We start from the raw sequence: 21,290 nt of genomic DNA on the forward strand, positions 1-21,290 counted from the left end.
TTCAGTCACACAGGCTGCTTACAATAGATGGCTGGAAGCACTGCTCCGGTTGGCGAGGCAATGTGCACCACCTGGTATTTTTGTCATGGTGTCTCCTCTGCCCCAGACCACTTGTGCATCTCATGCGCTTGTTCAATCTTGTCTCGTGGATTGGACGCTCTTTGGAGCAGGGATTGTCACTGGTTCTATGTTTGCCCAGCGCAATGGGGCCCAAAACCGGTTGGTCTCTAGGAACTAGCATTATCTGAATGTTAAATAGTGTAAGCCCTGTGGCCAGAAACTCCAGACAGGAAAAAGCTCACTACTCCCTCTATTGATGAAGAAGGAAAAGTCATGCCATAAAGAACTTTGTTTGCATAAGCTATCTACTCACAATTCCTCTAGTGACACTCAGGGAGTCACCATAACTACACTTGAACTTGGATGTTGGGGGGCAGTGGTCTCCAAAAGAAGGCCAAAAGAAAAGAAAAGAGTTTTTACTTTATAATAAAAAGCTTTTAACTAAGGACCCAGAATTCTGCTCCAGAGTCAAGAGTGCTTTTTGGTTCTTCTGTGGGGACTTCACTGTGAGAGAAAAGGCAGGATGAGAACTTTGCTATGAGAGATGATACAATAAACAGCTATATAGTTACCCAGAGCTAGCACCTTAATAAGTCTGAGCTACTAAGGGTCAGGCAGTGACATCTCCAGACAAGCAGCCCCCTCAGGAATGAAGATGGACCTGCACAAAGAAACACGGACACTGCTATTTCCTGATCCCAAGCGTGCATGGTGCGGTGGGTGGGTGCAGTGGTGCAGCTACAGTAACTCCTCGCGTAACGCTGTAGTTATGTTCCTGAAAAATCCAACTTTAAGCAAAACAATGTTAAGCAAATCCCATTTCCCCATAAGAATTAATGTGAATAGGGGGGTTAGGTTCCAGGGAAAAATTTTCACCAGACAAAAGACTGTATTTTTATGTATATATATATATATATATATAGTGACAAAGTTCCTCCTCTGCCTTAGTGGGTCCTGCGCTTATTGGTGGATTTTCTCGCCTCAGAGGTTCACGGCAGCCCTCAGTTTGGACACTTTCGTGGCTCAGATCTGCCGTTCGCTCAGTTAGCCTCATCACTGGCCAGCATGAGGAAAGGAAGAAGAACAATGCCCGCAGTCTCTGCTGATCCACCTAGTGGATCGGGGAACAGGCCAGAGACCTTCCCCTCCGGTGGAACCCACAGTCCAGTTCAGCTCCTCCAGTATCAAGTAGGGAACTGGGGGGATGGAGGGATGGGGGGAACCCAGGCCCGCCCTTTACTCCGGGTTCCAGCCCAGGGCCCTGTGGATTGCAGCTGTCTACAGTGGCTCCTGGAACAGCTGCGTGACAGCTACAACTCCCTGGGCTACTTCCCCATGGCCTCCTCCCGACAATATATATACAGTACAAGTTTTAAACAAACAATTTAATACTGTACACAGCAATGATGATCGTGAAGCCTGGTTGAGGTGGTGGAGTCAGAGGGTGGAAGAAGGTGGGATGTTTCCCAGGGAATGCCTTGCTGCTAAATGATGAACTAGAACAGCTGAGCCCTCAAGAGTTAACACGTTGTTAATGTAGCCTCACACTCTACAAGGCAGCACAAATGGAGGAAGGGGAGGCAGCAGGGCAGACAGAGACAGAGACACCCTGTGTGTGAGAGAGAGAGAGAGAGATGTGCATTGCCCCTTTAAGTATGCTGACCCCACTCTATGTACACTGCCTTTTTAAGTAGATCAGCAAGTTGAGACAGTCCCTGCTGCCAGCACGCTCCCTCCGTCCTGAGCCCTGTCACGTGTCTCCCCCGGCTGTATGGAAATGGGGTAAGCGAGGGGCAGAAGCAGGGAAGAGGAGGACACCCTGACATTAGCCCCTCTGCACAGCAAGGAAGAGGCTCCCGGGAGCAGCACAGTGGGGGGAGGGACAGCTGAACTGCCGGCAATTGGAAGCCCGCTGGGCGGCTGCCGCAAGGGAACTTAGGGGAGCTGATGCGGGACTGCCAGTCCACCCTGGTTCCAAGCCCCCACCAGCTCACTCCAAGGGGCTGCTCTTCCTGCAAGCAGTGGACAAAGCAGGCGGCTGCCAAACGTTATAAGGGAGCATTGCGCAACTTTAAACGAGCATGTTCCCTAATTGATCAGCAACGTAACAACGATACATTAACCGGGACGACATTAAGTGAGGAGTTACTGAAAAGGACAATCATCTGGGGGATATTCTCATCGGCAGGTTACTGCTCAAAAGTTACTGGAAAGGGGGAGGGTATGTTGCTCTTATTTTGACCGCATGTTCTGTTGCTGTGTTTTCCCAAGTTCATGACTGTTCCCTTTCCTCTTGTCCAGATTTCCTCGTCTGCTCACAGTCCCAGAGAACTTGCAAGTGAAGACATTCTGCCTATCAAGGGTATCCACAGAGGGTCTAATTTCCCCAGGTTTCTGGGAGGGTTGGTTTAGTTATTTGTCCAGAGAGACCAGAGCTCTATTGAAACTGGCTGAGTGCTGCCGTTCCCCCCCAGGCAGGAGTGTTACCTGATAAAAAGAAAGAAGCACTTCAGAGCTATTTCCAGAGACCCCTCTTTCATTTCTATCGGGCCATATTCGGCTCACCTCGGAAGCGCTCCAGGGCTTTCCCAGAAGGTTCCGATGGATTAGAGACAGGAGGACTCTGCAGGATATCAGCGATTCCAGCCTGTATTTCACACCCACACGCAGCGGCGCGGCACAGTGGACACCCGTCAGAGACGGTGCATGGCTACAGCTGGTCAGAGGTTTTCCCGTGAAACATTCTTCCCTTGGAAAATATCAATTCACCAGCCTCAAGGCATTCTGTGGAAACGTGGATTCCCATGAAATTTCAGTGGAAAGCAGGCAGCTTTCCTGCCAGCTCAGCCATCTCCCCGAATCCTAGGCAGCCTGCCTGGTGGGCTTCCAGGCTCCCAGCAGCCTGCCCAATCTGGGGCTCTCAGGACTTCCAGTCTCCCCAGTTCCTGGGGCAGTTGGCTCCCTGTGTAGCCCCAACTCCCAGTTGATTGGTGGTTTACCAGGCGGGCTGCTGCAAGGCCAGGTGGGACTGGAAATTTTTGAATTCAAGCATCGGCCCCCCCTTGGCCATTGGGGCATCACATTTTTATAAAAGCCTTTGTTTAAATATTCCCCACGCACTGCAGCTGAATGCTGGTGCTGCTGTAACCTACCCCCAGAGGGGCACTCTGCCCAGGGGCTGCGTAGAGAGGTTGAGGGGTGTCAATCCCTCAGTCACCATGTGTAACACCACACCCCTGGGGGGCTGTCGGCGGCAGGCAGAGAACATGGGGCCTTGAGCCTTCACTGCCTGAGCTAAAAGCCCCCACTCTCTTAGCTAAAGCTGCAGCAGACTCCTCAAGGCCTGTAGGCCCCAGCCACCACTACAGGGGCCAGAGCCCCGCATGGAGTGGGCACAGGTCACACCCTGAGCTCGCCTAACCAGACGATCCAGCAGCAACTAGCACAAACATGAAATGACCCCTCCAGCCGCTGCAGAAAACGACACGTTACAGTGCACATGGGGTGGGAGCTGACCACCAGCACCTTTGGCGGCAGCGGGGAAGAGAGAAATTGTGGGATTGCCCTGCCCCCTGCGTTCCATCGGCACCGCATCAGTGCAGGGAAAGCCTGTGGCATTGGGGGGGGAGCTGTGCCTTTAAGGTCTGAGCTTCCCAAACAGAGGGTCTGGCCAGGGCGCTGGGAAGATCTTGTTGTTATGGACAGCCAATTGGAACCAGACCCAGAACAAAGCAGACCTAGGGCAAGCACTGAGCAATCACTTCACACCACAGGGCAAAGGCAGGGGGCATCAGAACTGGGGGTGCAACAATGCTCCCTGGCTTGAAGCAATAACAGCAACTAAATGCATGGCTTCAATCCCAGGCAGTGTTTGTGGTTTTGTTCGGGGCTTTCAGCACACCCCAGCAAAGGCCAGGCAGAAGTGCCACAAGTCTGTCTGAAACATGCGAAGCTGGAGAGGGAAGTGCCTGCCCAGTGCTGCGGGAGGTGGCTCAATGAATCCAGACTCATGCTGTTGCCTGCAGGAGGATCTGGCCCAAGGAATAGAATCATAGAATCATAGAATATCAGGGTTGGAAGGGACCCCTGAAGGTCATCTAGTCCAACCCCCTGCTCGAAGCAGGACCAATTCCCAGTTAAATCATCCCAGCCAGGGCTTTGTCAAGCCTGACCTTAAAAACCTCTAAGGAAGGAGATTCTACCACCTCCCTAGGTAACGCATTCCAGTGTTTCACCACCCTCCTAGTGAAAAAAGTTTTTCCTAATATCTAATCTAAACCTCCCCCACTGCAACTTGAAGGAGGCTACGCTTGTGTCACTTACACCTTTGTCGGTGTGCAAGGGTATGTCTGCACTGCAGTGGGAAGGTGTCCGTCCTAGCTGGAGGAGCCATACCCACGCTAGCTCTGATCAAGGTGCTAAACACAGATGTGTAGCATAGCGGCAGGAGGGGCTGGCCGCCCTGAGTCCTGATGGGCCCTCCCGTCGCTCCTGCCACCATGGAGACACTGTAGTGGTTAGTGCGTTAGCACAATCAACGCTAGCGTGGGCCGGGCTCCTTGACCTGGAAATCACACCTCCAGCTCGGGTGTACTGCGACCCGAAGGGAGACTTCTTTACACTCCCCTGCTCCTGCTGACACATCTCTGCATCTGGCCCAGGGGTGGGGAAGATGCACTCAGCTGCATAGCCACGGCCCACATCTGAGTCTGTGCTAAACCAAGCCCCTGGGGCTGTCCCGGCAGGGCCAGATTTACATCGACAGGAAAGTCCTGTCTTGCTTCGCCAAAGCGTTGTCATTTTTAGCACTAAAGAAGAAGCCAGTCGGAGAGTTAGCAGTGTTTCTGCAGCCGCAGCTCAAGGCCGGGGCGTTGATGTTTTCCTGCCATTTTATCTCAGAAATGGCTTCTCCTTGCAAGAGCCTGGCAGCTCTCCGCACCCAGCTCTGCCTGTTAGTCCTGATCACAGGTAGGGTTTTCACGTGTTCTTTAATCTTACCAGGGCTATCGGCTGGTGCCGTCAGCATTAACTCTTTATGGGAATTATTCCTAAATGCAGATTCTGCCAACAGAGTATTGAAATCTCTCCCATTGCACCCGGTCCTGGGTTGGAACACTGAAGAACTTCACCCAGAAACGGGATCTCAGCTATCACTCACTTGTTTCTAAGCTTTTCAGCCCAAATGCCTTCCATCTTTCAAATCATTTCAGCATCCGTTTGCACACAGCAAACATTTCCCAGGAAGGCAGGACCTGGATTTCACAGCACATGCAACAAGGCAGGAACTCTGGCTGCAGGGCTGCCCAGTACGGTGAGACCCCAGGGAAAGAAATCAATAGCCTAGGTGATGCCCTTGGCATGTCCAGGCTCTGCTTGGTTTCAGCCCTTTGTTCGCTAAGGCGATAGCCGCGTTTTCACTGTTGGGCTCTGCAGTTCTAACCCACAAAACAACCAGCCAGCAGAGAGAAGGCTGGTGCCCCAGTTTAGGTCCCTGGCTTAAGATGTGTGAGATCCTGCTTCAATTCCTTGCTGTGCTACAGGCATCCTGTGTGTCCTTGGCCAAGGTATGTCCGGTTTCTGTGTGTTCTGTACAAGGGGTCTGGAGCCCTGGCCTGCTTCCCAGGGTGGAGGCTAGAGCCCCTGAAGCTTGGGGGATGTTCAGATGCTGCGGTGATGGGAGCCAGGTAAGAGAAGCGAGACCCTGCCGAGTTTTTTCTTGGGAACCTTGCTAAGTATGCAGTGTGCCATCCCCCTTGTGCATAGAGCCGGAGCCCCTCCAGGGCTGGGAAATGCTGGGCAGCTACAACTTGCTGTCCAATGTGGCTGGTGTATTGAGCTCTTGCTGTTAGAAACCTGGAGTAGCAGTGCATGAGCACTGGGCAGCTGTTGCTTGAATTAACTGGAAGCCCCACTCTTCCCACAGAAGGAGGAGGTGACAGGTGGTTCGGGAACATTAATACACAGAGGCGTCCGCTCATACAAACTTTCACAAACAAGGTGAACAGCAGGGGCACAGCTATAGCCTGTCAACATTCACTTTCTATGATTAAACCATGACTATGAATTGTTATTACCGCAGCCGAAGGGGCAGGGAGCTGGCAGATAACCACGGAGCAAAGCTACATGTCATTTTGCACCTGACCACCCAGATCAATTTTCATAGAAATAGCAAAGGAGCGAGCCGGGCACTGGAGCGACTCAGTAAACAGAACAGCACTTCCTGCCCACCTGCCCCACGGGGGAAGTGGTGCAGCCGCTGTAGGATGTCGGGGGAGATGCTGGGTTGGGGCTGGCTAGCTCAGGTTGCAGGGCGCAGGTGCTTGGCTAGGGAGGAGAGTTGCGGGCTACTTTGGGAGTTGCTGGTGTAGGGCACAATTGCTGCTAGGAGTCCAAGGGTGTGTCTACACAGTGATAAAAAACCTGTGGCTCTGAGTCCAGGGCAGTTGATTCAGACTAGGGCTGTGGGGCTAAAAATAGCAGTGTAGATGGTGCGGCTCGGGCTGGAGCCCAAACACCTATGCTGCATTCTCTAGCCCTGCAGCCAGAGCCCCGTGAGCCCGAGTCAGCTGACCTGGGCCAGTCGCAGCCACGCTGTGGGTCTTTTATCACAGTGTCGCCATGCCCTGCATTCCAGTCCCACACCAGCCCCTCCTGGGGGACGCAGCCACGTTAATGATTTATTTACACAGTGCCCGCCAGGGCATTAGCACTTTGCACAACCAAGAGAGAGACTTGGCCTGGGCCCTAAAGAACTGAGTCTGTGCTTCTAAGTCAATTAAGCTAAACCAAATTCAGGCCACTTTAATTCTGAATAAGAGTGTCCACACAGGGATTAAATACGGTTTAACTAATTCACTGTAGAAGTTAATTTGGATTAACTTTGTGAGTGGCCCCATGTAGACAGGCCCTAAGACATACAAGGGGTGTGGGGTAAGGGTCATGGTAGGGAGACCAGGCAATTCCTGCCCTATGGGCTCCACTTATCTTGACGAGTCTGTTAAAGTTGGTTTTTGCAATGCTGGAGCTGTTGAAATAAGGCTGGAGCCAGACTCTAGAGAAGCTAGTGATGTGGGGTGCTTAGCTGGGCTCATGTGCTAATGGCTTTATCCTCACATCCCCCTGGGGGAGAAGGGCTCTCAGCCCTGGTTTACAGCTGGGGAGCCAAGGCCCAGACGGACTCAGTGACTTGCCCAAGGTCACGCAGTCTGTAGCAGAGCAGGAGACGGCTCCCAGTCTCCAAAGTCCCAGGCTAGTGGCTGAACCATCATGCTAGCCAGCCTATATCAACCCCAGCACGGTGCAGTCCTGAGTTCACTCAAGCCCCAGGCCTGGCCTGCGTCCCACCCTGAGTCTCAGCCCTGTGGCAGAGGACTGGAGCAGCTCCGCCCCGGGGCCGTGGCTGCTCAGTGCAGTGTGTGCTCACAGGTGTTAGCTAGTTAATGCTCAGGGCACCCGCTGAAGGTAGGTGAGCAAGGACTGTCCCCTTCCCAAACGCCAAAGCCAGCCAGTGAGTCAGTCCTGGAGCACACCTGACCCTCAGCCCCAGATGTGTTCCCCCAGCCCACGCTGCCTGCTGCCCCGGAGGAAGATTAGAGCCAGAATGTCTGGGAGAGTCAGGCCCCTGGCTCCCATAGCCCCTTGAGCCTCCAAATGCCAGTGACGTTTGCATGGTCCCTGCTGAGCCCGGGAATATCTGGCAGTGGAGGCTGCTTGCTGAGTGCTTCCAGAGAGACCTCTCTGTACTACACCAGCTCTGAGCTGCTTTTTCTGTTGTTCTCCTGTCTTTCAGGTGAGATCTCGGCCTCAAGAAACAACAGCCCGCGGAAGTCAGGTCAGTACAGCTGAATAATACTGTTACAGTGAATGCCCTCGTTTGTGACACTTGTGTTTTGCCTAGTGCACCTCTGAAAATGCAGCAAGGTTAAGAGAAAATGAGTGTCCCAGTGAAAATCCTCTAAAGCTGAAACTCAGCTGGTGGCTCCAACCTCTAGTCCCCAGCTGCAGCCACCTGGTGGACCCTAAGGGCCAGATCTTCCATTGGAGTGCTGCTTTACACCAGCTGAGGGTCTGACCCTCAGAGCTTGGGACTGGAGAGATTTGTCATTGCCTGGATCACTTTTATTCTGTTCTGCAACAGAGTGATTACACTGATGCAGTCCAGTGGAAAAGATGAAATGCTCTGCTACAAAGTACAGGACAGAAAAGCACCCAATCAAACGGAATTAGTAATGATCAAAAGTGATTTTAAAATACCCAGAATGACTGCTATAACACTACATGAAAACCACTCCTCGAGATATTTTGAGAGGATGAGTTAGCTAAGGTTCCTAGCTACTGCCTGTCTCTTTCCCATTATAGTAAATTCCCTATTTTATTCTTAAATATGTTTAATGCTTAAGCTGTTGCAAAAACTTATAACCCAAACCACTACCCATTTCTCTATTAACAATTTATAATCAATATGTTCCTTTTTGAATAGCCCTAATAATGTGAAAGCAATTCCCAGCCTCTGTAAAATTTGCATATTTTCCCTTACATTTCAGTTCCTTCAGCTCCACTTGTTGGTCACATGTGGACTTTGGCTACAGAATTTGCCATTTCCTTAGAGGAGGGGAACCACAGAAGACATTTGTATCTGAACCGGTTTTTGCTCTGAGACGGTGTTTACACGGGAAAGTTGCAACTATTTAACATAAATCTGTTCTTAATCCAATTTAATTAAATCGATGCAACCCCCTGTGTGGATGCTCTTATTTCAAGTTAAGGGACTGGCTTATTTTGGTTTAGCTTAAACCTGTTCCCCATTGACATAAGCAAAGCTGAAAAAAGCCACTGTACCAAAATAAGGATGTCTACAAGGGGTTTGCATTGGCTTAACTTTATCGGTTTAAATTCACTCCTTAGCTTAAATCAGTGCAACCTTCCCATGCAGACAAGCGATGAGACAGCCGCATTCATGAGTCTACATCTACTATGCTGCTGAGCAATGTTTGTACCAATGCATGCTGAGGAAATCAGGGCAGCTCGCCCAGAGTGCCTGGGGGACATGCACACAGAGCAGCATGGAGGACAACGCACTCTGGGCTGTCTGGCTCTCTGCCTGCGGAGTCGGGGGGAGGAAATTTTCTGGGGTACAGAAAATCTCCCTTCAGTTCCCATATCAGCCAGTGGTCTCCTGTATGCCCTCAGGCAAGTCACTTGCCTTGCCTCGCACCTGAGCTGCCCCTCTGTAAAATGGGGGTAAGAGTCCCAGCTCAGGGGTGTTGGGAGGCTAAGCTCTATTAGTGATTTGCTCTGGGTTTGTGCGGTGCCCAGGAGGGCCATGACTGGGGCTTCTAGATGCTACTAAAAAAAACACAGTGAGGGGAGCTGTGTAACTCCTGGCCACATAAGTTACACAGGCTGAGTTAGAGTCTCATCTGCATACTACCACTGCTACAGGCTGGCTACAGGAGGTCTGGCATGTGACTGGCAAGGGAGGCATGACTGGACTTTTCCCGGGGTGTTGATCCCAGGGCCAGCCTGGCTGGGGAGGGCAGATAACTACGGTAAGAACCAGAGACCCAGCTCTTTGTTCTGTGTTGGTACAGCAACACCTGGCACCATGCAGCCCCATGACTAGCCACAATGCAAATCAATAACAATGATCATAATAACAGAATTAGGGCCAATTCATATACCAGTGTTCCCTATGGTTCCTCTCCTCAGAGAAAATAAACACTGCAGTCCCAGTCAGCCTGGGACCGAAACGTCTTCAAGAGCTGCAGAGCTGCTCGTGAGCCAGGAATGCTGGGAACGAGCTCTGACAGATTGTTCTAGTTCCATTTAAGGATCGTCAAAGGGAACTGCAGTGCACATTTGAATGACTCGGGTTCTAGGCGGTGGTATCTTGCACCAAAGGACCCTTAATGAGACACACTCCATAACAGAGAACTGAGCTAAGACTACTGATGATAAACGTAACTTTATGGTGCTTTTCGTTTGATACTGTTTAAGGCTTAAGCTTTGTTCTGTTGGTAGTGTCCTGCGAGATATCACGGGGGCGAGTAATAGAGGTTTTTCCTCTCTAATGCAAGCTGCTCGCAGTTACTAATTTAGCTATTTGACTTTCTGTCTTTTCCAAATTATTTGTTGTTTTATAATTATGAAAGGCAGGAATAACTTGGAAGCGATAAAATCAAATAGCTAAATTAGCAACTGCAAGCAGCTTGCATTAGAAAGGAGAAGCCTCCTTGAGTGTTTCAAATGAGTAGTGGTTATTCATGATTTTCTGAAGCAGCTGAATTAAATGCTACTTATAAGGAATAATTGAATAAAAGTACAAGACTGTGTATATGTAACGCAGCAATTTAGTATTTAACTGCTAAAAATTCCTATGAATGGCTTCAGAATAAGCACAGAATGGATATATTTCTTCGCCACTTCATGGAAATGTAACCGTTGTGCAAACTGTAAATAATTAAACGTAGAGCTGGTCAAAAATTTTCCATTGAAAGTTTGTAATGGTGCTGTGCAGTGTAAGATGCAGTGAACACGAGTTAATTGTGCTGTGCAGTGCAGCGTGCAGTGCAGCATGCAGTGGGGTGTTCAGTGGCAGGGAGTTAATGGTGCTGTGCAGTATAAGATGCAGTGGACACGAGTTAATTGTGCTGTGCAGTGCAGCATGCAGTGCAGCATGCAGTGGGGTGTTCAGTGGCAGGGAGTTAATGGTGCTGTGCAGTGTAAGATGCAGTGAACATGAGTTAATTGTGCTGTGCAGTGCAGCATGCAGTGGGGTGTTCAGTGGCAGGGAGTTAATGGTGCTGTGCAGTGTAAGATGCAGTGAACACGAGTTAATTGTGCAGTGCAGTGCAGCGTGCAGTGCAGCATGCAGTGGGGTGTTCAGTGGCAGGGAGTTAATGGTGCTGTGCAGTGTAAGATGCAGTGGACACGAGTTAATTCTGCTGTGCAGTGCAGCATGCAGTGCAGCATGCAGTGCAGCATGCAGTGGGGTGTTCAGTGGCAGGGAGTTAATGGTGCTGTGCAGTGTAAGATGCAGTGGACACGAGTTAATTCTGCTGTGCAGTGCAGCATGCAGTGCAGCATGCAGTGGGGTGTTCAGTGGCAGGGAGTTAATGGTGCTGTGCAGTGTAAGATGCAGTGGACACGAGTTAATTGTGCTGTGCAGTGCAGCGTGCAGTGCAGCATGCAGTTGGGTGTTCAGTGGCAGGGAGTTAATGGTGCTGGGCAGTGTAATAGCAAGTATGTGTGGTGTGGGGGAGTCACATCAGTGGTCTTGTGAGAACCTCATGCACATCTTGACTTTCTTTGCATTTAAGGCCCTAACTGCCAAGAGTGCTGACAAGCTTTGGCACATGCCCTGTGCCTGATGCACACCCGAAGCTGGAGCTGTGCTTGGTGCACACAGAAGCAAAGCCACAGTTTGCACACGCACAGCATTGTAGTCCTTCTTATTGCATTTTATGTCAACCTACATTTCTGCATTCGGTGAGAGTTTGCCAGTCGTTTGCCAGGAAGCATGCTGTGTTAGTAGCCCTAGGATGATCCCTGTTAGCCCACAGGCATCACAGGGAACCACTGGAGGAGCTAATAAGATGCAATGTTATCAATTTACCTCCTGGCCTGGTTTTGTCTCCTCCTCAGATATGTTCTGTTCAAACTTCCGGCAGCACCCTCGTTACATAGCTGCCAAAAAGAACACCCAAGTTCACTTCATCTGCCATTCCCGCAACTCAGCCGATGTGCAGTGGTACAAAATGACTGGACATGACAAAACCCCCCAGATGATCAATATGAATGACCCGAGGGTGAACGAGAACAGGAGTGAGTCATTTGTAATGATCACCTTCAGCAAAATCCAGCCTGAAGACAACGGCATTTACTTGTGTGAAAATAAGAGCCTGGCTCGTGATCTGGGACGGATACGCACGTGTGGGAGTGAACTGAGAGTAATAGGTGAGATGTGCTATCACTGTCCCTGCCTAGCCCCAGCCACACACCCATCTGTCCCCATGCACACTCGTCTCTCTCTCTCTATCTATCCCTATACACACCCATCCATCTATCCCCATACACCCTATCTATCTATCTATCTCTTATGGATCTTTTCAAGTTTTCTACTTAAAACCTTTGGGCAGGATTTTCAGGGGCACCAAAGGGATGTTGGCATCTAGCTCCCACTCCAATGGGATCCCTTATGATTAAGGCTATGATTTTTTCAGGGAGGTCGACGAAGTCACGGAATCTGTGACTTAATGCATCCGATGAAGTGAGCTGTAGCTCACGAAAGCTTATGCTCAAATAAATTTGTTAGTCTCTAAGGTGCCACAAGTCCTCCTTTCCAGTCACCTCAGTGACTTCAGCCCATGGCGGCCAGGAGCTGCGGGGTAGTCCTGAAGCTCCTGACTGCCACAGGTGGCAGAGGGGACCCTGGCGCTCCAAGCGGCCCCCACACATAGGTGCGGGAAGTAGGGGTGCGGGGGGTGCTGCAGCACCCCCAGGTTTTATGCAGGATCCCAGGTGCCAGCTGAGCATGTGGGGTCCCAGCTGCTGGCCCCGCTCCCAGCCACGCACATGGGGTCCTGCATCATGGCTGCTGTCCCGGTGCCTGGGGGCCCTGGGCAGGATCCTGCTGTCCCACTCCTGGCTCCACACATGGGGTCCCAGCTTCCAGCACCACTCCTGGCCACATATGCAGGGTCCTGGCTGCCAGCCCCATGCATGGGGCTCCGGTACTGGCCCCGCCCCTGCCCCAAGCCTTGGCCCCCTTATCCCTGTCTTTGTCCCCCTCCCCTCCTGGAGCCACGGCCCTGCTCCTGCCCTCAGCTCTGGTGGGGGCGGGGCATGAGGTAAAAAGTTTGGGGATAGTTTTGCTGGTTTTCAGCACCTCCACTATAAAAAGCATTTCAGCACCACGGTCCCCGCAGCGGCCTAGCTGCTGCACGCAATGTGGGGACCCCGCAGCTGAGCTCTCCATTTTGTCATAGCGATTTTTAGTAAAAGTCATGGACAGACCACAGGCTTTTTTTACTAAAAACAGCCATGACAAAATCTTAGCCTTAATGATGGTGCTTTGAAAATCCCCGTCTGACCCATTTACACAGCAATACAGAACCCCCTGAACACATTAGCAGCCACGCAGCAAGAAGGGGCTGCGACCCACATCCCAACAGCAAAGGAGCCCTGCATCTGACGCCGGGTATGTCAGGCTGGGTTTGAATTTCAGTAATGCGTTAGGCTCTTCCCAACCCTGGTTAATTAAAGGGACCGTTTGGGTCTTCAGCCATTCCCATTGTGGCAATTGAGCCCCCAAGGTTCTTTGCATGTTTTCTGACTTATTTCAGCTCTCATTTCTTTCTCTCAAACCCCCTTCAGAATATGTTCTCGTTCAACCACAAGCTATTGGGCTAGATGCAGGAATCCATGGGTCAGTTTCTCTGGCTTGTATGATGCAGGAGGGCAGACTAGAGGATCTAATGGCCTTTCCTGCTCTTAAAATCTATGGATGTATGTGACTCTATGAATCTATGTGCTGGAAGCTATGAAACACAGGAACAAATGAGCAAACCATTGCTGCGACTCTCAGCTGTTTCGGGCAGGGACTGTGTCTGCCTCTATTTCTGTACAGCACCTTGCATAATGGGGCCAAGCAGGAATGAGGCCCATGTGCGCAATCCCAGGATACACAGGAAATGATAAGACTATTATCATTCCAGAAAGGTTGTGTAAAAAAGCCCCTTTTCACACTGTAAAATACAAGAAGTGCAGAGAACTCGCATTACGGGTGTGAATACTCACACTACAGGTCTAACTTACACCTACCAACCTGAGGACGTTCAGCCTGGAGCACCAGGTGTCTACCTGAGAACAGGCTGCTTACCCTGGAGAATGAAGGTGCCAGTCATCTCTGCAGGTCAATGGGGCAAGTACCATTGCTGGCACGTCCCCCATACTGTAAGCTCTTTAGGGCAGGGACCATCCCTCTGTTCTGCATTTGTTCAGCGCCTGGCACAATGGGGTCCTGGTCCATGATAGGAGCACCCAAGTGCTACCACAATCTTCTTCCTTTCTTGCCACTTCCCTATTTGGGGTTGGGGACTTTTATAGCCTTCTTCCAAAACTCGTGATTGTACGGCTGGCTGTCATGCAAATTGGTGTCTCTAACATCCGCTGATGTCTGCTCCACGTACCTAGTCTTTGGCCTCCTCCTTGCTCGTCTTCCATCCACAATCACTGCAAGAGTCACCCTACCAATAGCACTCCCAGATCTCCACTGGACACAACCACACCAACATATCCTAGCTTCCATCAACTTGTCCTCAATTGGGGCAATCCGCATTAGGTCCTTCACAACCTCATTTCATTTCCTATCATAGAATCATAGAACATCAGGGTTGGAAGGGACCTCAGGAGGTCATCTAGTCCAACCCCCTGCTCAAAGCAGGACCAAGCCCCAACTAAATCATCCCAGCCAGGGCTTTGTCAAGCCCGACCTTAAAAACTTCTAAGGAAGGAGATTCCACCACCTCCCTAGGTAACTCATTCCAGTGTTTCACCACCCTCCTAGTGAAAAAGTTTTTCCTAATATCCAACCTAAATCTCCCCCACTGTAACTTGAGACCATTACTCCATTACTATCACAGCATGTCCATCCATTTAACCATCTCAACATCTTCATTCCCATGGTAGGGAACATACTTCCCCGTAATTGGCCAAGTCTCTGTCCCCTACATGAGGATGGGTTGAATTGCAATGTTTATACACCCTACCTTTTAACTTGATTGCCATATTTTTATCACAGAGAACTGTGGTTAGCTCTTGCCATTCGCACCAACCAGCTAGTCACTCCCGCAATACAGGTAATAAATAAATGAATAGATTCCCCAGGCCAAGAGGGACCACTGTGATCATCCAGTCTGACCTCCCACATAACACGGGCCAGAGCACTGCCCCAAAATAACTCCTAGAGCAGATCTTGTAGAAAAACATCCAATCCTGATTTAAAAGCTGCCAGTGATAACCAGGACCCTTGGTAGGTTGTTCCAATGGTTAATTACTCTCACTGTTAAAAACGTGCCCCTTATTTCCAGGCGGAATCTGTCTAGCTTCAACTTTTCCACCCATTGGATCCTGTTAGACCTTTCTCTGCTAGATTGTCTATTACCAGGCATTTGGTCCCCATGTAGGTACTTACAGACTGTGATCAAGTCACCCTGAATCTTCTCTTTGTTAAGCTACATAGATTAGGCTTCTTGAGTCTATTGCTACAAGGCAGGTTTTCTAAACCTTTAGTCATTCTCATGGCTCCTCTCTGAACCCTCTCCAATTTTCAACATCCTCCTGGAATTGTGAACACCAGAACTGGACATGGTATTCCAGCCGTGGTCACACCAGTGCCAAATACAGAGGTAAAATAACCTGTCTGCTCCTACTCAGAATTACCTTGTGTATACAGCCCAGGATCCCATCAGCTCTTTTGGCCACAGTGTCACACTGGGAGTTCATGTTTAGCTGATTAACTACCATGACTCTCAAACCCTTTTCAGAGTCCCTGCTTCTCAGGGTAGCCCCCCTCCCCCATCCTGTAAGTATGGCCGACATTCTTTGTTCCTAGACGTGCACATTTACATTTAGCTGTATTAAAATGCATATGGTTTGTATGTGCCCAGCTTACCAAGTGATCCAACTCTGCTGAAGCAGTGCCCTGTCCCCATCATTATGTACCAGTCCCCATGTCATCTCAAACATCATCAGTGATGATTTTATGTTTTCTTCCAGGTCATTAATAGTATCATGGTAATTAGTGTAAGACCAAGAACCAATTCTTGCAGGACTCTGCTGGAAACACACCTGCTCGATGCTGATTCCCTGTTCACAGTTACATTTTGAGACCTATCAGTTACCCAGGTAATAGGGAACCCTAGCTCTCCTGGCCAATGGCTCTGTGACTGCCTCCAGTCGCTCACACTTCATGGTGCTGCCGTCACACACACATGGGAGTAGCATGCCCAAGGCACTGTGCTGAGGGGACAGCGCCTGCTTTATGTCGGTGCCAGGTCTCTGGTGCAGATACCACCAGTTCACCTGGAAGGCCAAGAAAAGTCATTTGGACACCTTGCACTTGTTGCCGTCCAAGCATGTCATGTTCAGAAAGAGCTGTTTGCTGCCCTGAGTGACCCATGACCTGGCTGCCCATGTGGTGGTGCTGACAAGGACCTTCCACTTGCAAGCCCAGCTCTATGTGGCATGGGGAGGCCGCTTGCTTTGCTCTCTGGGCAGCATTTCAGGGAGACGTTCCCCATCCCCAGAGCAGGGCTACCCATGGAGCTGGCCATCCCTCAGCACTCACAGATCATCTGCCATGCCCCCAGATCACAAGATGGGCTTAAAATCATGAGATTTTAAACTGGAGTTCTTTTTATTTCCCTTCTGGGTCTGGATCCTTTAGGGTTCATGTCTTCAGGCTTTTATCCATGACCAGGAGGGCATGTACTTACTTTTAAAAACAAACCAAGCAAACATAAAACCCCCCAAAGCTGACACTCTTATGTATTCACCTGACTCCCAGAGCTGGGATTAGCACCAAATATCATGAGACTCATGAGAAAATCGCAATAGCAGGTGACATTGCAGGCTAGTGGCTCCGTCCCACCCTTCAAAGTGGAGCCCTAAAAGTTCTTCACTTATTTAAGGCTAAAAGTCTGTGTCTTTATATCCCTATGTCAGATTATGAGTGCCCCCCATCCTGCCATGTTGCAGACAAACTGAGCTGGCTTCCTGCACTCGTGGAGAGCCAGACAGTGTTTTGGAAAGCACTCAGGACTTTAGGGCACCCAGTGGCAGCATTTTGGCAGGGATCACTATCTCCTGCCCCGTTTGTAGGTTTCAGCACCATTAAGCAGGTCCAGAGACGGAACAGCGTGAAAGACATCATCATCATGATCCAGACCATTCTCCTGGTCATCTTCGTGAGCGTCCCCATGCTCCTGCTCCTGGAGAAAGTGAGTATTGGGCGCCTCCTACTGAAATGTGCCTTGACCGCCCCACACTGCGAGGCATCTTGGAATGTCTCAGCACGACGTCTTGGGGGACCATGTTCCTAGGCCTGTCTGGGCACCGTCATCCCAGGCTCCCAGCCATCGCTCTGAGAACTGCTGAGAATGGGGAGAGGTCTCCTGTATTTCCTAAGGGGCGGGGAGCTAATGGCCCTGGAGCCAGGGCAGGCATATCGCCTTCGCTGGGGGGTATATAGCTGTGTCACAAGAGGCTTCATTTCCATGGTGTCTATTCAATCAATGCGCTCTTCCTGACAGCCTCCTCTGAGAAGTGGGTACCTGGGCTAGGTCCCCAAGACAATGCAAAAGATGGAGGAGGATAGCTAGTCCCTTCCACCCACTGCTTCGCAGCTGCGGGGGAGTTATACAGGATATTGCCATCTGGGCCCCACCCCAGCTGGCAGAGCCATGGAGGAACAGCAAGGGGTTGCACTGCCTCACCCTGGTGGCCCCTCGTGGCTGTCGAAAGGTGTAGGCCAGGGACGTCTACACTCCAGGGGCTACAGAGCCACAGCTACATCGCGGGAAGCCTGTAGTGTAGACACACCACAGTGACAGAAGCGGTTTTTCCGTCGCAGTGGGAACTCTACCTGACATGACGTTAGCATGACGGAAGCAGTCTGCTATCGATCTCGCTGCGGCTACACTGCGGGTTAGCCTGGCACCGCTGCGGCACTCAGCGGCTGTGGATTTGTCACATCCCGAGCACCGCAGCTATGTTGACCTGAGTTTTAAGTGTAGACCAGGCCTCAGGGTGGAACATCTATCTTCCTTTGCTTGGAGGAATAAAGCGTTTAGCCCCAGGGAGCCCTGGAAGCATCTGGAATGCCCCTGGGAAGCTCTGGGTCTAGTGGGTTAGGGGGATAGGGCAGAGATAGTGGGGAGAAGGGGGCAGAGTGAGGGCAGCCGGCTTCAGCAGTGTTACTGAGCATGCTCAGCCCATGTGAGCAAATCTGGGGGACGCATGACCCTGCATGCCCCCCCATGTGTCGCCTCTGATAGGGGTTCAGTGATGTCTCCTGGCTCTTCCAAGGGAAACTGTCATCAAGCGTCTGGGCACTGGCGGTGCATACCTCAGGCTTAGATCTGGGATGGGGCTGGCATGGCTGGGAGCGGAAGCAGGCCCCCGGTACCCAGGCTGCTCACTGTTATCCCTGGCACCTGGGTTGTTCTGAGGGCATCGCGTGGCTTAACCCGGGTTGGTTTACATCAAGGACTCAGTGTAAATCCAGGACATCGCAATAGGAGACACGCCCAGGCCATTCACACACAACCGTGCTGAGCGGGTCTGTTCTTGGACAGCCCCACTTCACCGAGGGCACAGCTGCTTGGCCATGCCCTGGTTTTACACCCACTTGGGACACCTTTGGGGGAAACATTTAACGACACAGACATTCTGATAGCAGCCCACGGAAGAGCCCAGAAATGGCAGGACACGGTGGTAAGGAATATCACTGTATTTACCCTGCGCTTCTCCCCTCCCACTAGGGTGACGGCAAGGCCAGCTCTGATGAGGACCATACCTACGAGGTAAGTTAACAATATCATGTTAATTAGGTTAATAGTAGTTAATATAATAGGAATATTTTTGAAGCAGTGAGCTGGGCAGGGCGGCTCATTTGTTAGGGGTTTCAGATGTACATTGCGAGCTGAAGGGGAGGAGGAGTGGATCTTTAAGACTGACGTCCTTTCTCCCAAGTGTGTGTTGTGTATTGGAAAAGTGGTGCTGAACAGTTTTTGGAGTGGGGGTGCTGAGCTGCACCACCACTTATCCCTGTCTGCACCCCTCACCGTTCCCTAGAGCTGGGACCGGGAGCAGGGCTGTGGCTCTGGGAGCGGGGCGGGACACAGACAGGGGTAAGGTGGCAGAGGCTGGGGCCACAGCTAGGAATGGGTGTGGAGCCCCTGGTGTGGGGCCAGCGGCTGGGCAGGACCCCCAGGGCCGGCAGTGGAGCCCCCGGGCATGGGGCCAGTGGCTGAGTGAAACCCCGGGCTGGCAGCCAGAACCCTGCATGCAGGTGCCAGCAGCCGGTCCCACCCCCGGGTGGTACCCTGGAGCTAGCGGCCGGGACACCACATGCGGGGCCAGCAGCTGTGCAGGGACATGGGCCGGCGGCCAGGACCCCAGGCAGCAGGGACCGGCGGCCGGTGGCCAGGACACTGGGCATAAAATCTGGGGGTGATGCAGCATCCCACGCACCCCTACTTCCCATGCCTATGTATTGGAGTTAAATAAATGCTAACAAAACCATGCAAAACTAAGCGTTTCAAACGGCCTGCCTCAAAATCCCCTCTCAGATGCAGCTCCCTGCCTTTTGGGCAATCATAGTGACACTAGTTCTCCGGTCATCCACAGAGTCGGCCAGGGTAGAGAAGGCCTGAATTTCTGTCTAAAATAAGCCGAGGGAAACAAATAAACCCTTTCAGGTTCTCTGTAAATCATGAAGGAGGAAAAAGAGGCACCAATCCATTATATCCCTGGGAATGAGCCTGAAGATGGCACTGCCAGGCCAGCCTTGGAGATGGGAGGGAGGGAGGGCTGGGGGCGAGGCGTCAGCTTTGGTAAAGCTCTTCTGCCAACTAACGTCACACTGAATTCCCAATTCTGCCCTAAGCTCAGTTTGTGCAGCAACAGGTGAGCCAAGGGAGGCGCCTGGGCATATCTCAGGGCCGAACCAGGTCTCTGGGAACGTTTCCTTCTCAGTGTCCCTCTTCTTTGCACAGGGCTTAGAGATCGAACAAACTGCCACCTACGAAGACATTGCACCTCTGCGGGATGTAAAAGCCAAGTGGACAGTTGGGGAGCATCCAGGCCAGGAGTGAGGGGCTCTGCACCCAGGCGACTTGCCTACCTTAGTGGCACAGCTTCTTGCACCCGCTGTGCCTGCGAGCTACCCACTGATGCCGGAGGGGATGGGATTCCTGGCTTCCTGCCATGGGCTGTGGCTGTTACAGACTGACGTGTGGCAGGAGCACATCACAAACTGCAACGAGATGATGGGACGCTGCCAGGAGCTCCCACCTCCCTGCCGCACGCAGCTGCCTCCCATGACTGTTAGTAGAGCTTGCTTGAGTTTTTGGTGTTATATATTCAGTGCTTGCTTTTCTGAGTCTGTACCCAGGTCTGGATGGGAACTGGCCAGGATGATTTTAGCCTGGAAGTTGCTGTTCTTATCTCAACCCACAAGCCCCTAGGTGCATGTACCGAAATTAGTAGCAAGCTGCCACTGACTGGCAGCAAACAGTGAGTTTACCTCAGCCTGAGTTAGGCAGCAAAAAGAAACTGGTACGTTTAAAGCAGCAAATCACTTGAATCTCTTAGGCCCTGGGCCTAGGAAGGAGAGACAGGTTTGCAGAGACAACACATTCACAGAGGGCTGGAATGTGATCGCTTTAGTCATGTTGAACCGAACCTTACACCACGCGTGAAGTTATTACAACTCCTTGTAGCAAGGTGCTACTCAGCAGGAATGAAGTTCTACCAAGTGTGAGTTAGGGCATCCCAGAAAAGTGTGGAAATTGTGGGATCAAAATGTCCAACTGCTTTTTAAAGTTTTAATAAACACAATAAATCAGTGTCCTGCTCATCCTGTTACCACCAGCCGGAGTCAGACTGGCTCCTTACTGCACAGTGCGGGGTGAGATGCACAGTCCAGGGGCTCTCTCATTGAGCCGCTTGTCTAGGTGCGTGGGCCATTATCATGATGCTGGGATCTCAGAGAGGTGCTGTACTAAGGAACACCAACGATTATTTCACATCAACTCACACACCAGAAGAGGTTTTCCATGGACCGGAGCATGGAACATTCCTTCAGTGCTAATAATAAGCCTGCTTAATGTCAATTAAAATTCACTGATTTCCTGCTCCGAGCAGCACTTTAGGCCCAGTCCTACGGTTTCTGCTGCACAGGCCTGTGACAGGTTGGGTCACAGAAACCCCCTTGGGACTGCCACCTGATGTGCTGAGACTGCCTCTGAGCCCGTTTTCCCTGGCAGCCTGGGACTCCGACACCCTGCCTGGCTGTGCCAGACACACTCGCCTGCTGCAACACGGACCCAGGTCTGAACCACATCCCCCAAAAGCTGCAGGCTTAACTGAAAACACCTTAAGAAGTGCTCCTGTCTCCAGCACCCAGATACCTAGTTCCCAGTGGGGTGCAAACCCCAAATAAAACT

General features: G+C 51.2%; 1 protein-coding gene across 1 annotated transcript; it reads left to right on the forward strand.

Annotated features, from left to right (window-relative positions):
* The first annotated feature begins 4,873 nt into the window (after positions 1–4,873).
* CD79B (CD79b molecule) lies at positions 4,874–20,677 on the forward strand. The gene is made up of 6 exons (XM_073325680.1): positions 4,874–5,028; positions 7,850–7,891; positions 11,704–12,015; positions 16,942–17,060; positions 18,603–18,644; positions 19,839–20,677. The coding sequence occupies exons 1-6, from the start codon at positions 4,935–4,937 to the stop codon at positions 19,935–19,937; spliced, it is 708 nt and encodes a 235-aa protein (XP_073181781.1). The 5' UTR covers positions 4,874–4,934; the 3' UTR covers positions 19,938–20,677.
* The last annotated feature ends 613 nt before the right edge of the window (positions 20,678–21,290 follow it).

The sequence above is a fragment of the Lepidochelys kempii genome, chromosome 27 (assembly GCF_965140265.1).
Source record: "Lepidochelys kempii isolate rLepKem1 chromosome 27, rLepKem1.hap2, whole genome shotgun sequence".
In the NCBI taxonomy this organism is placed as follows: Eukaryota; Metazoa; Chordata; order Testudines; family Cheloniidae; genus Lepidochelys; species Lepidochelys kempii.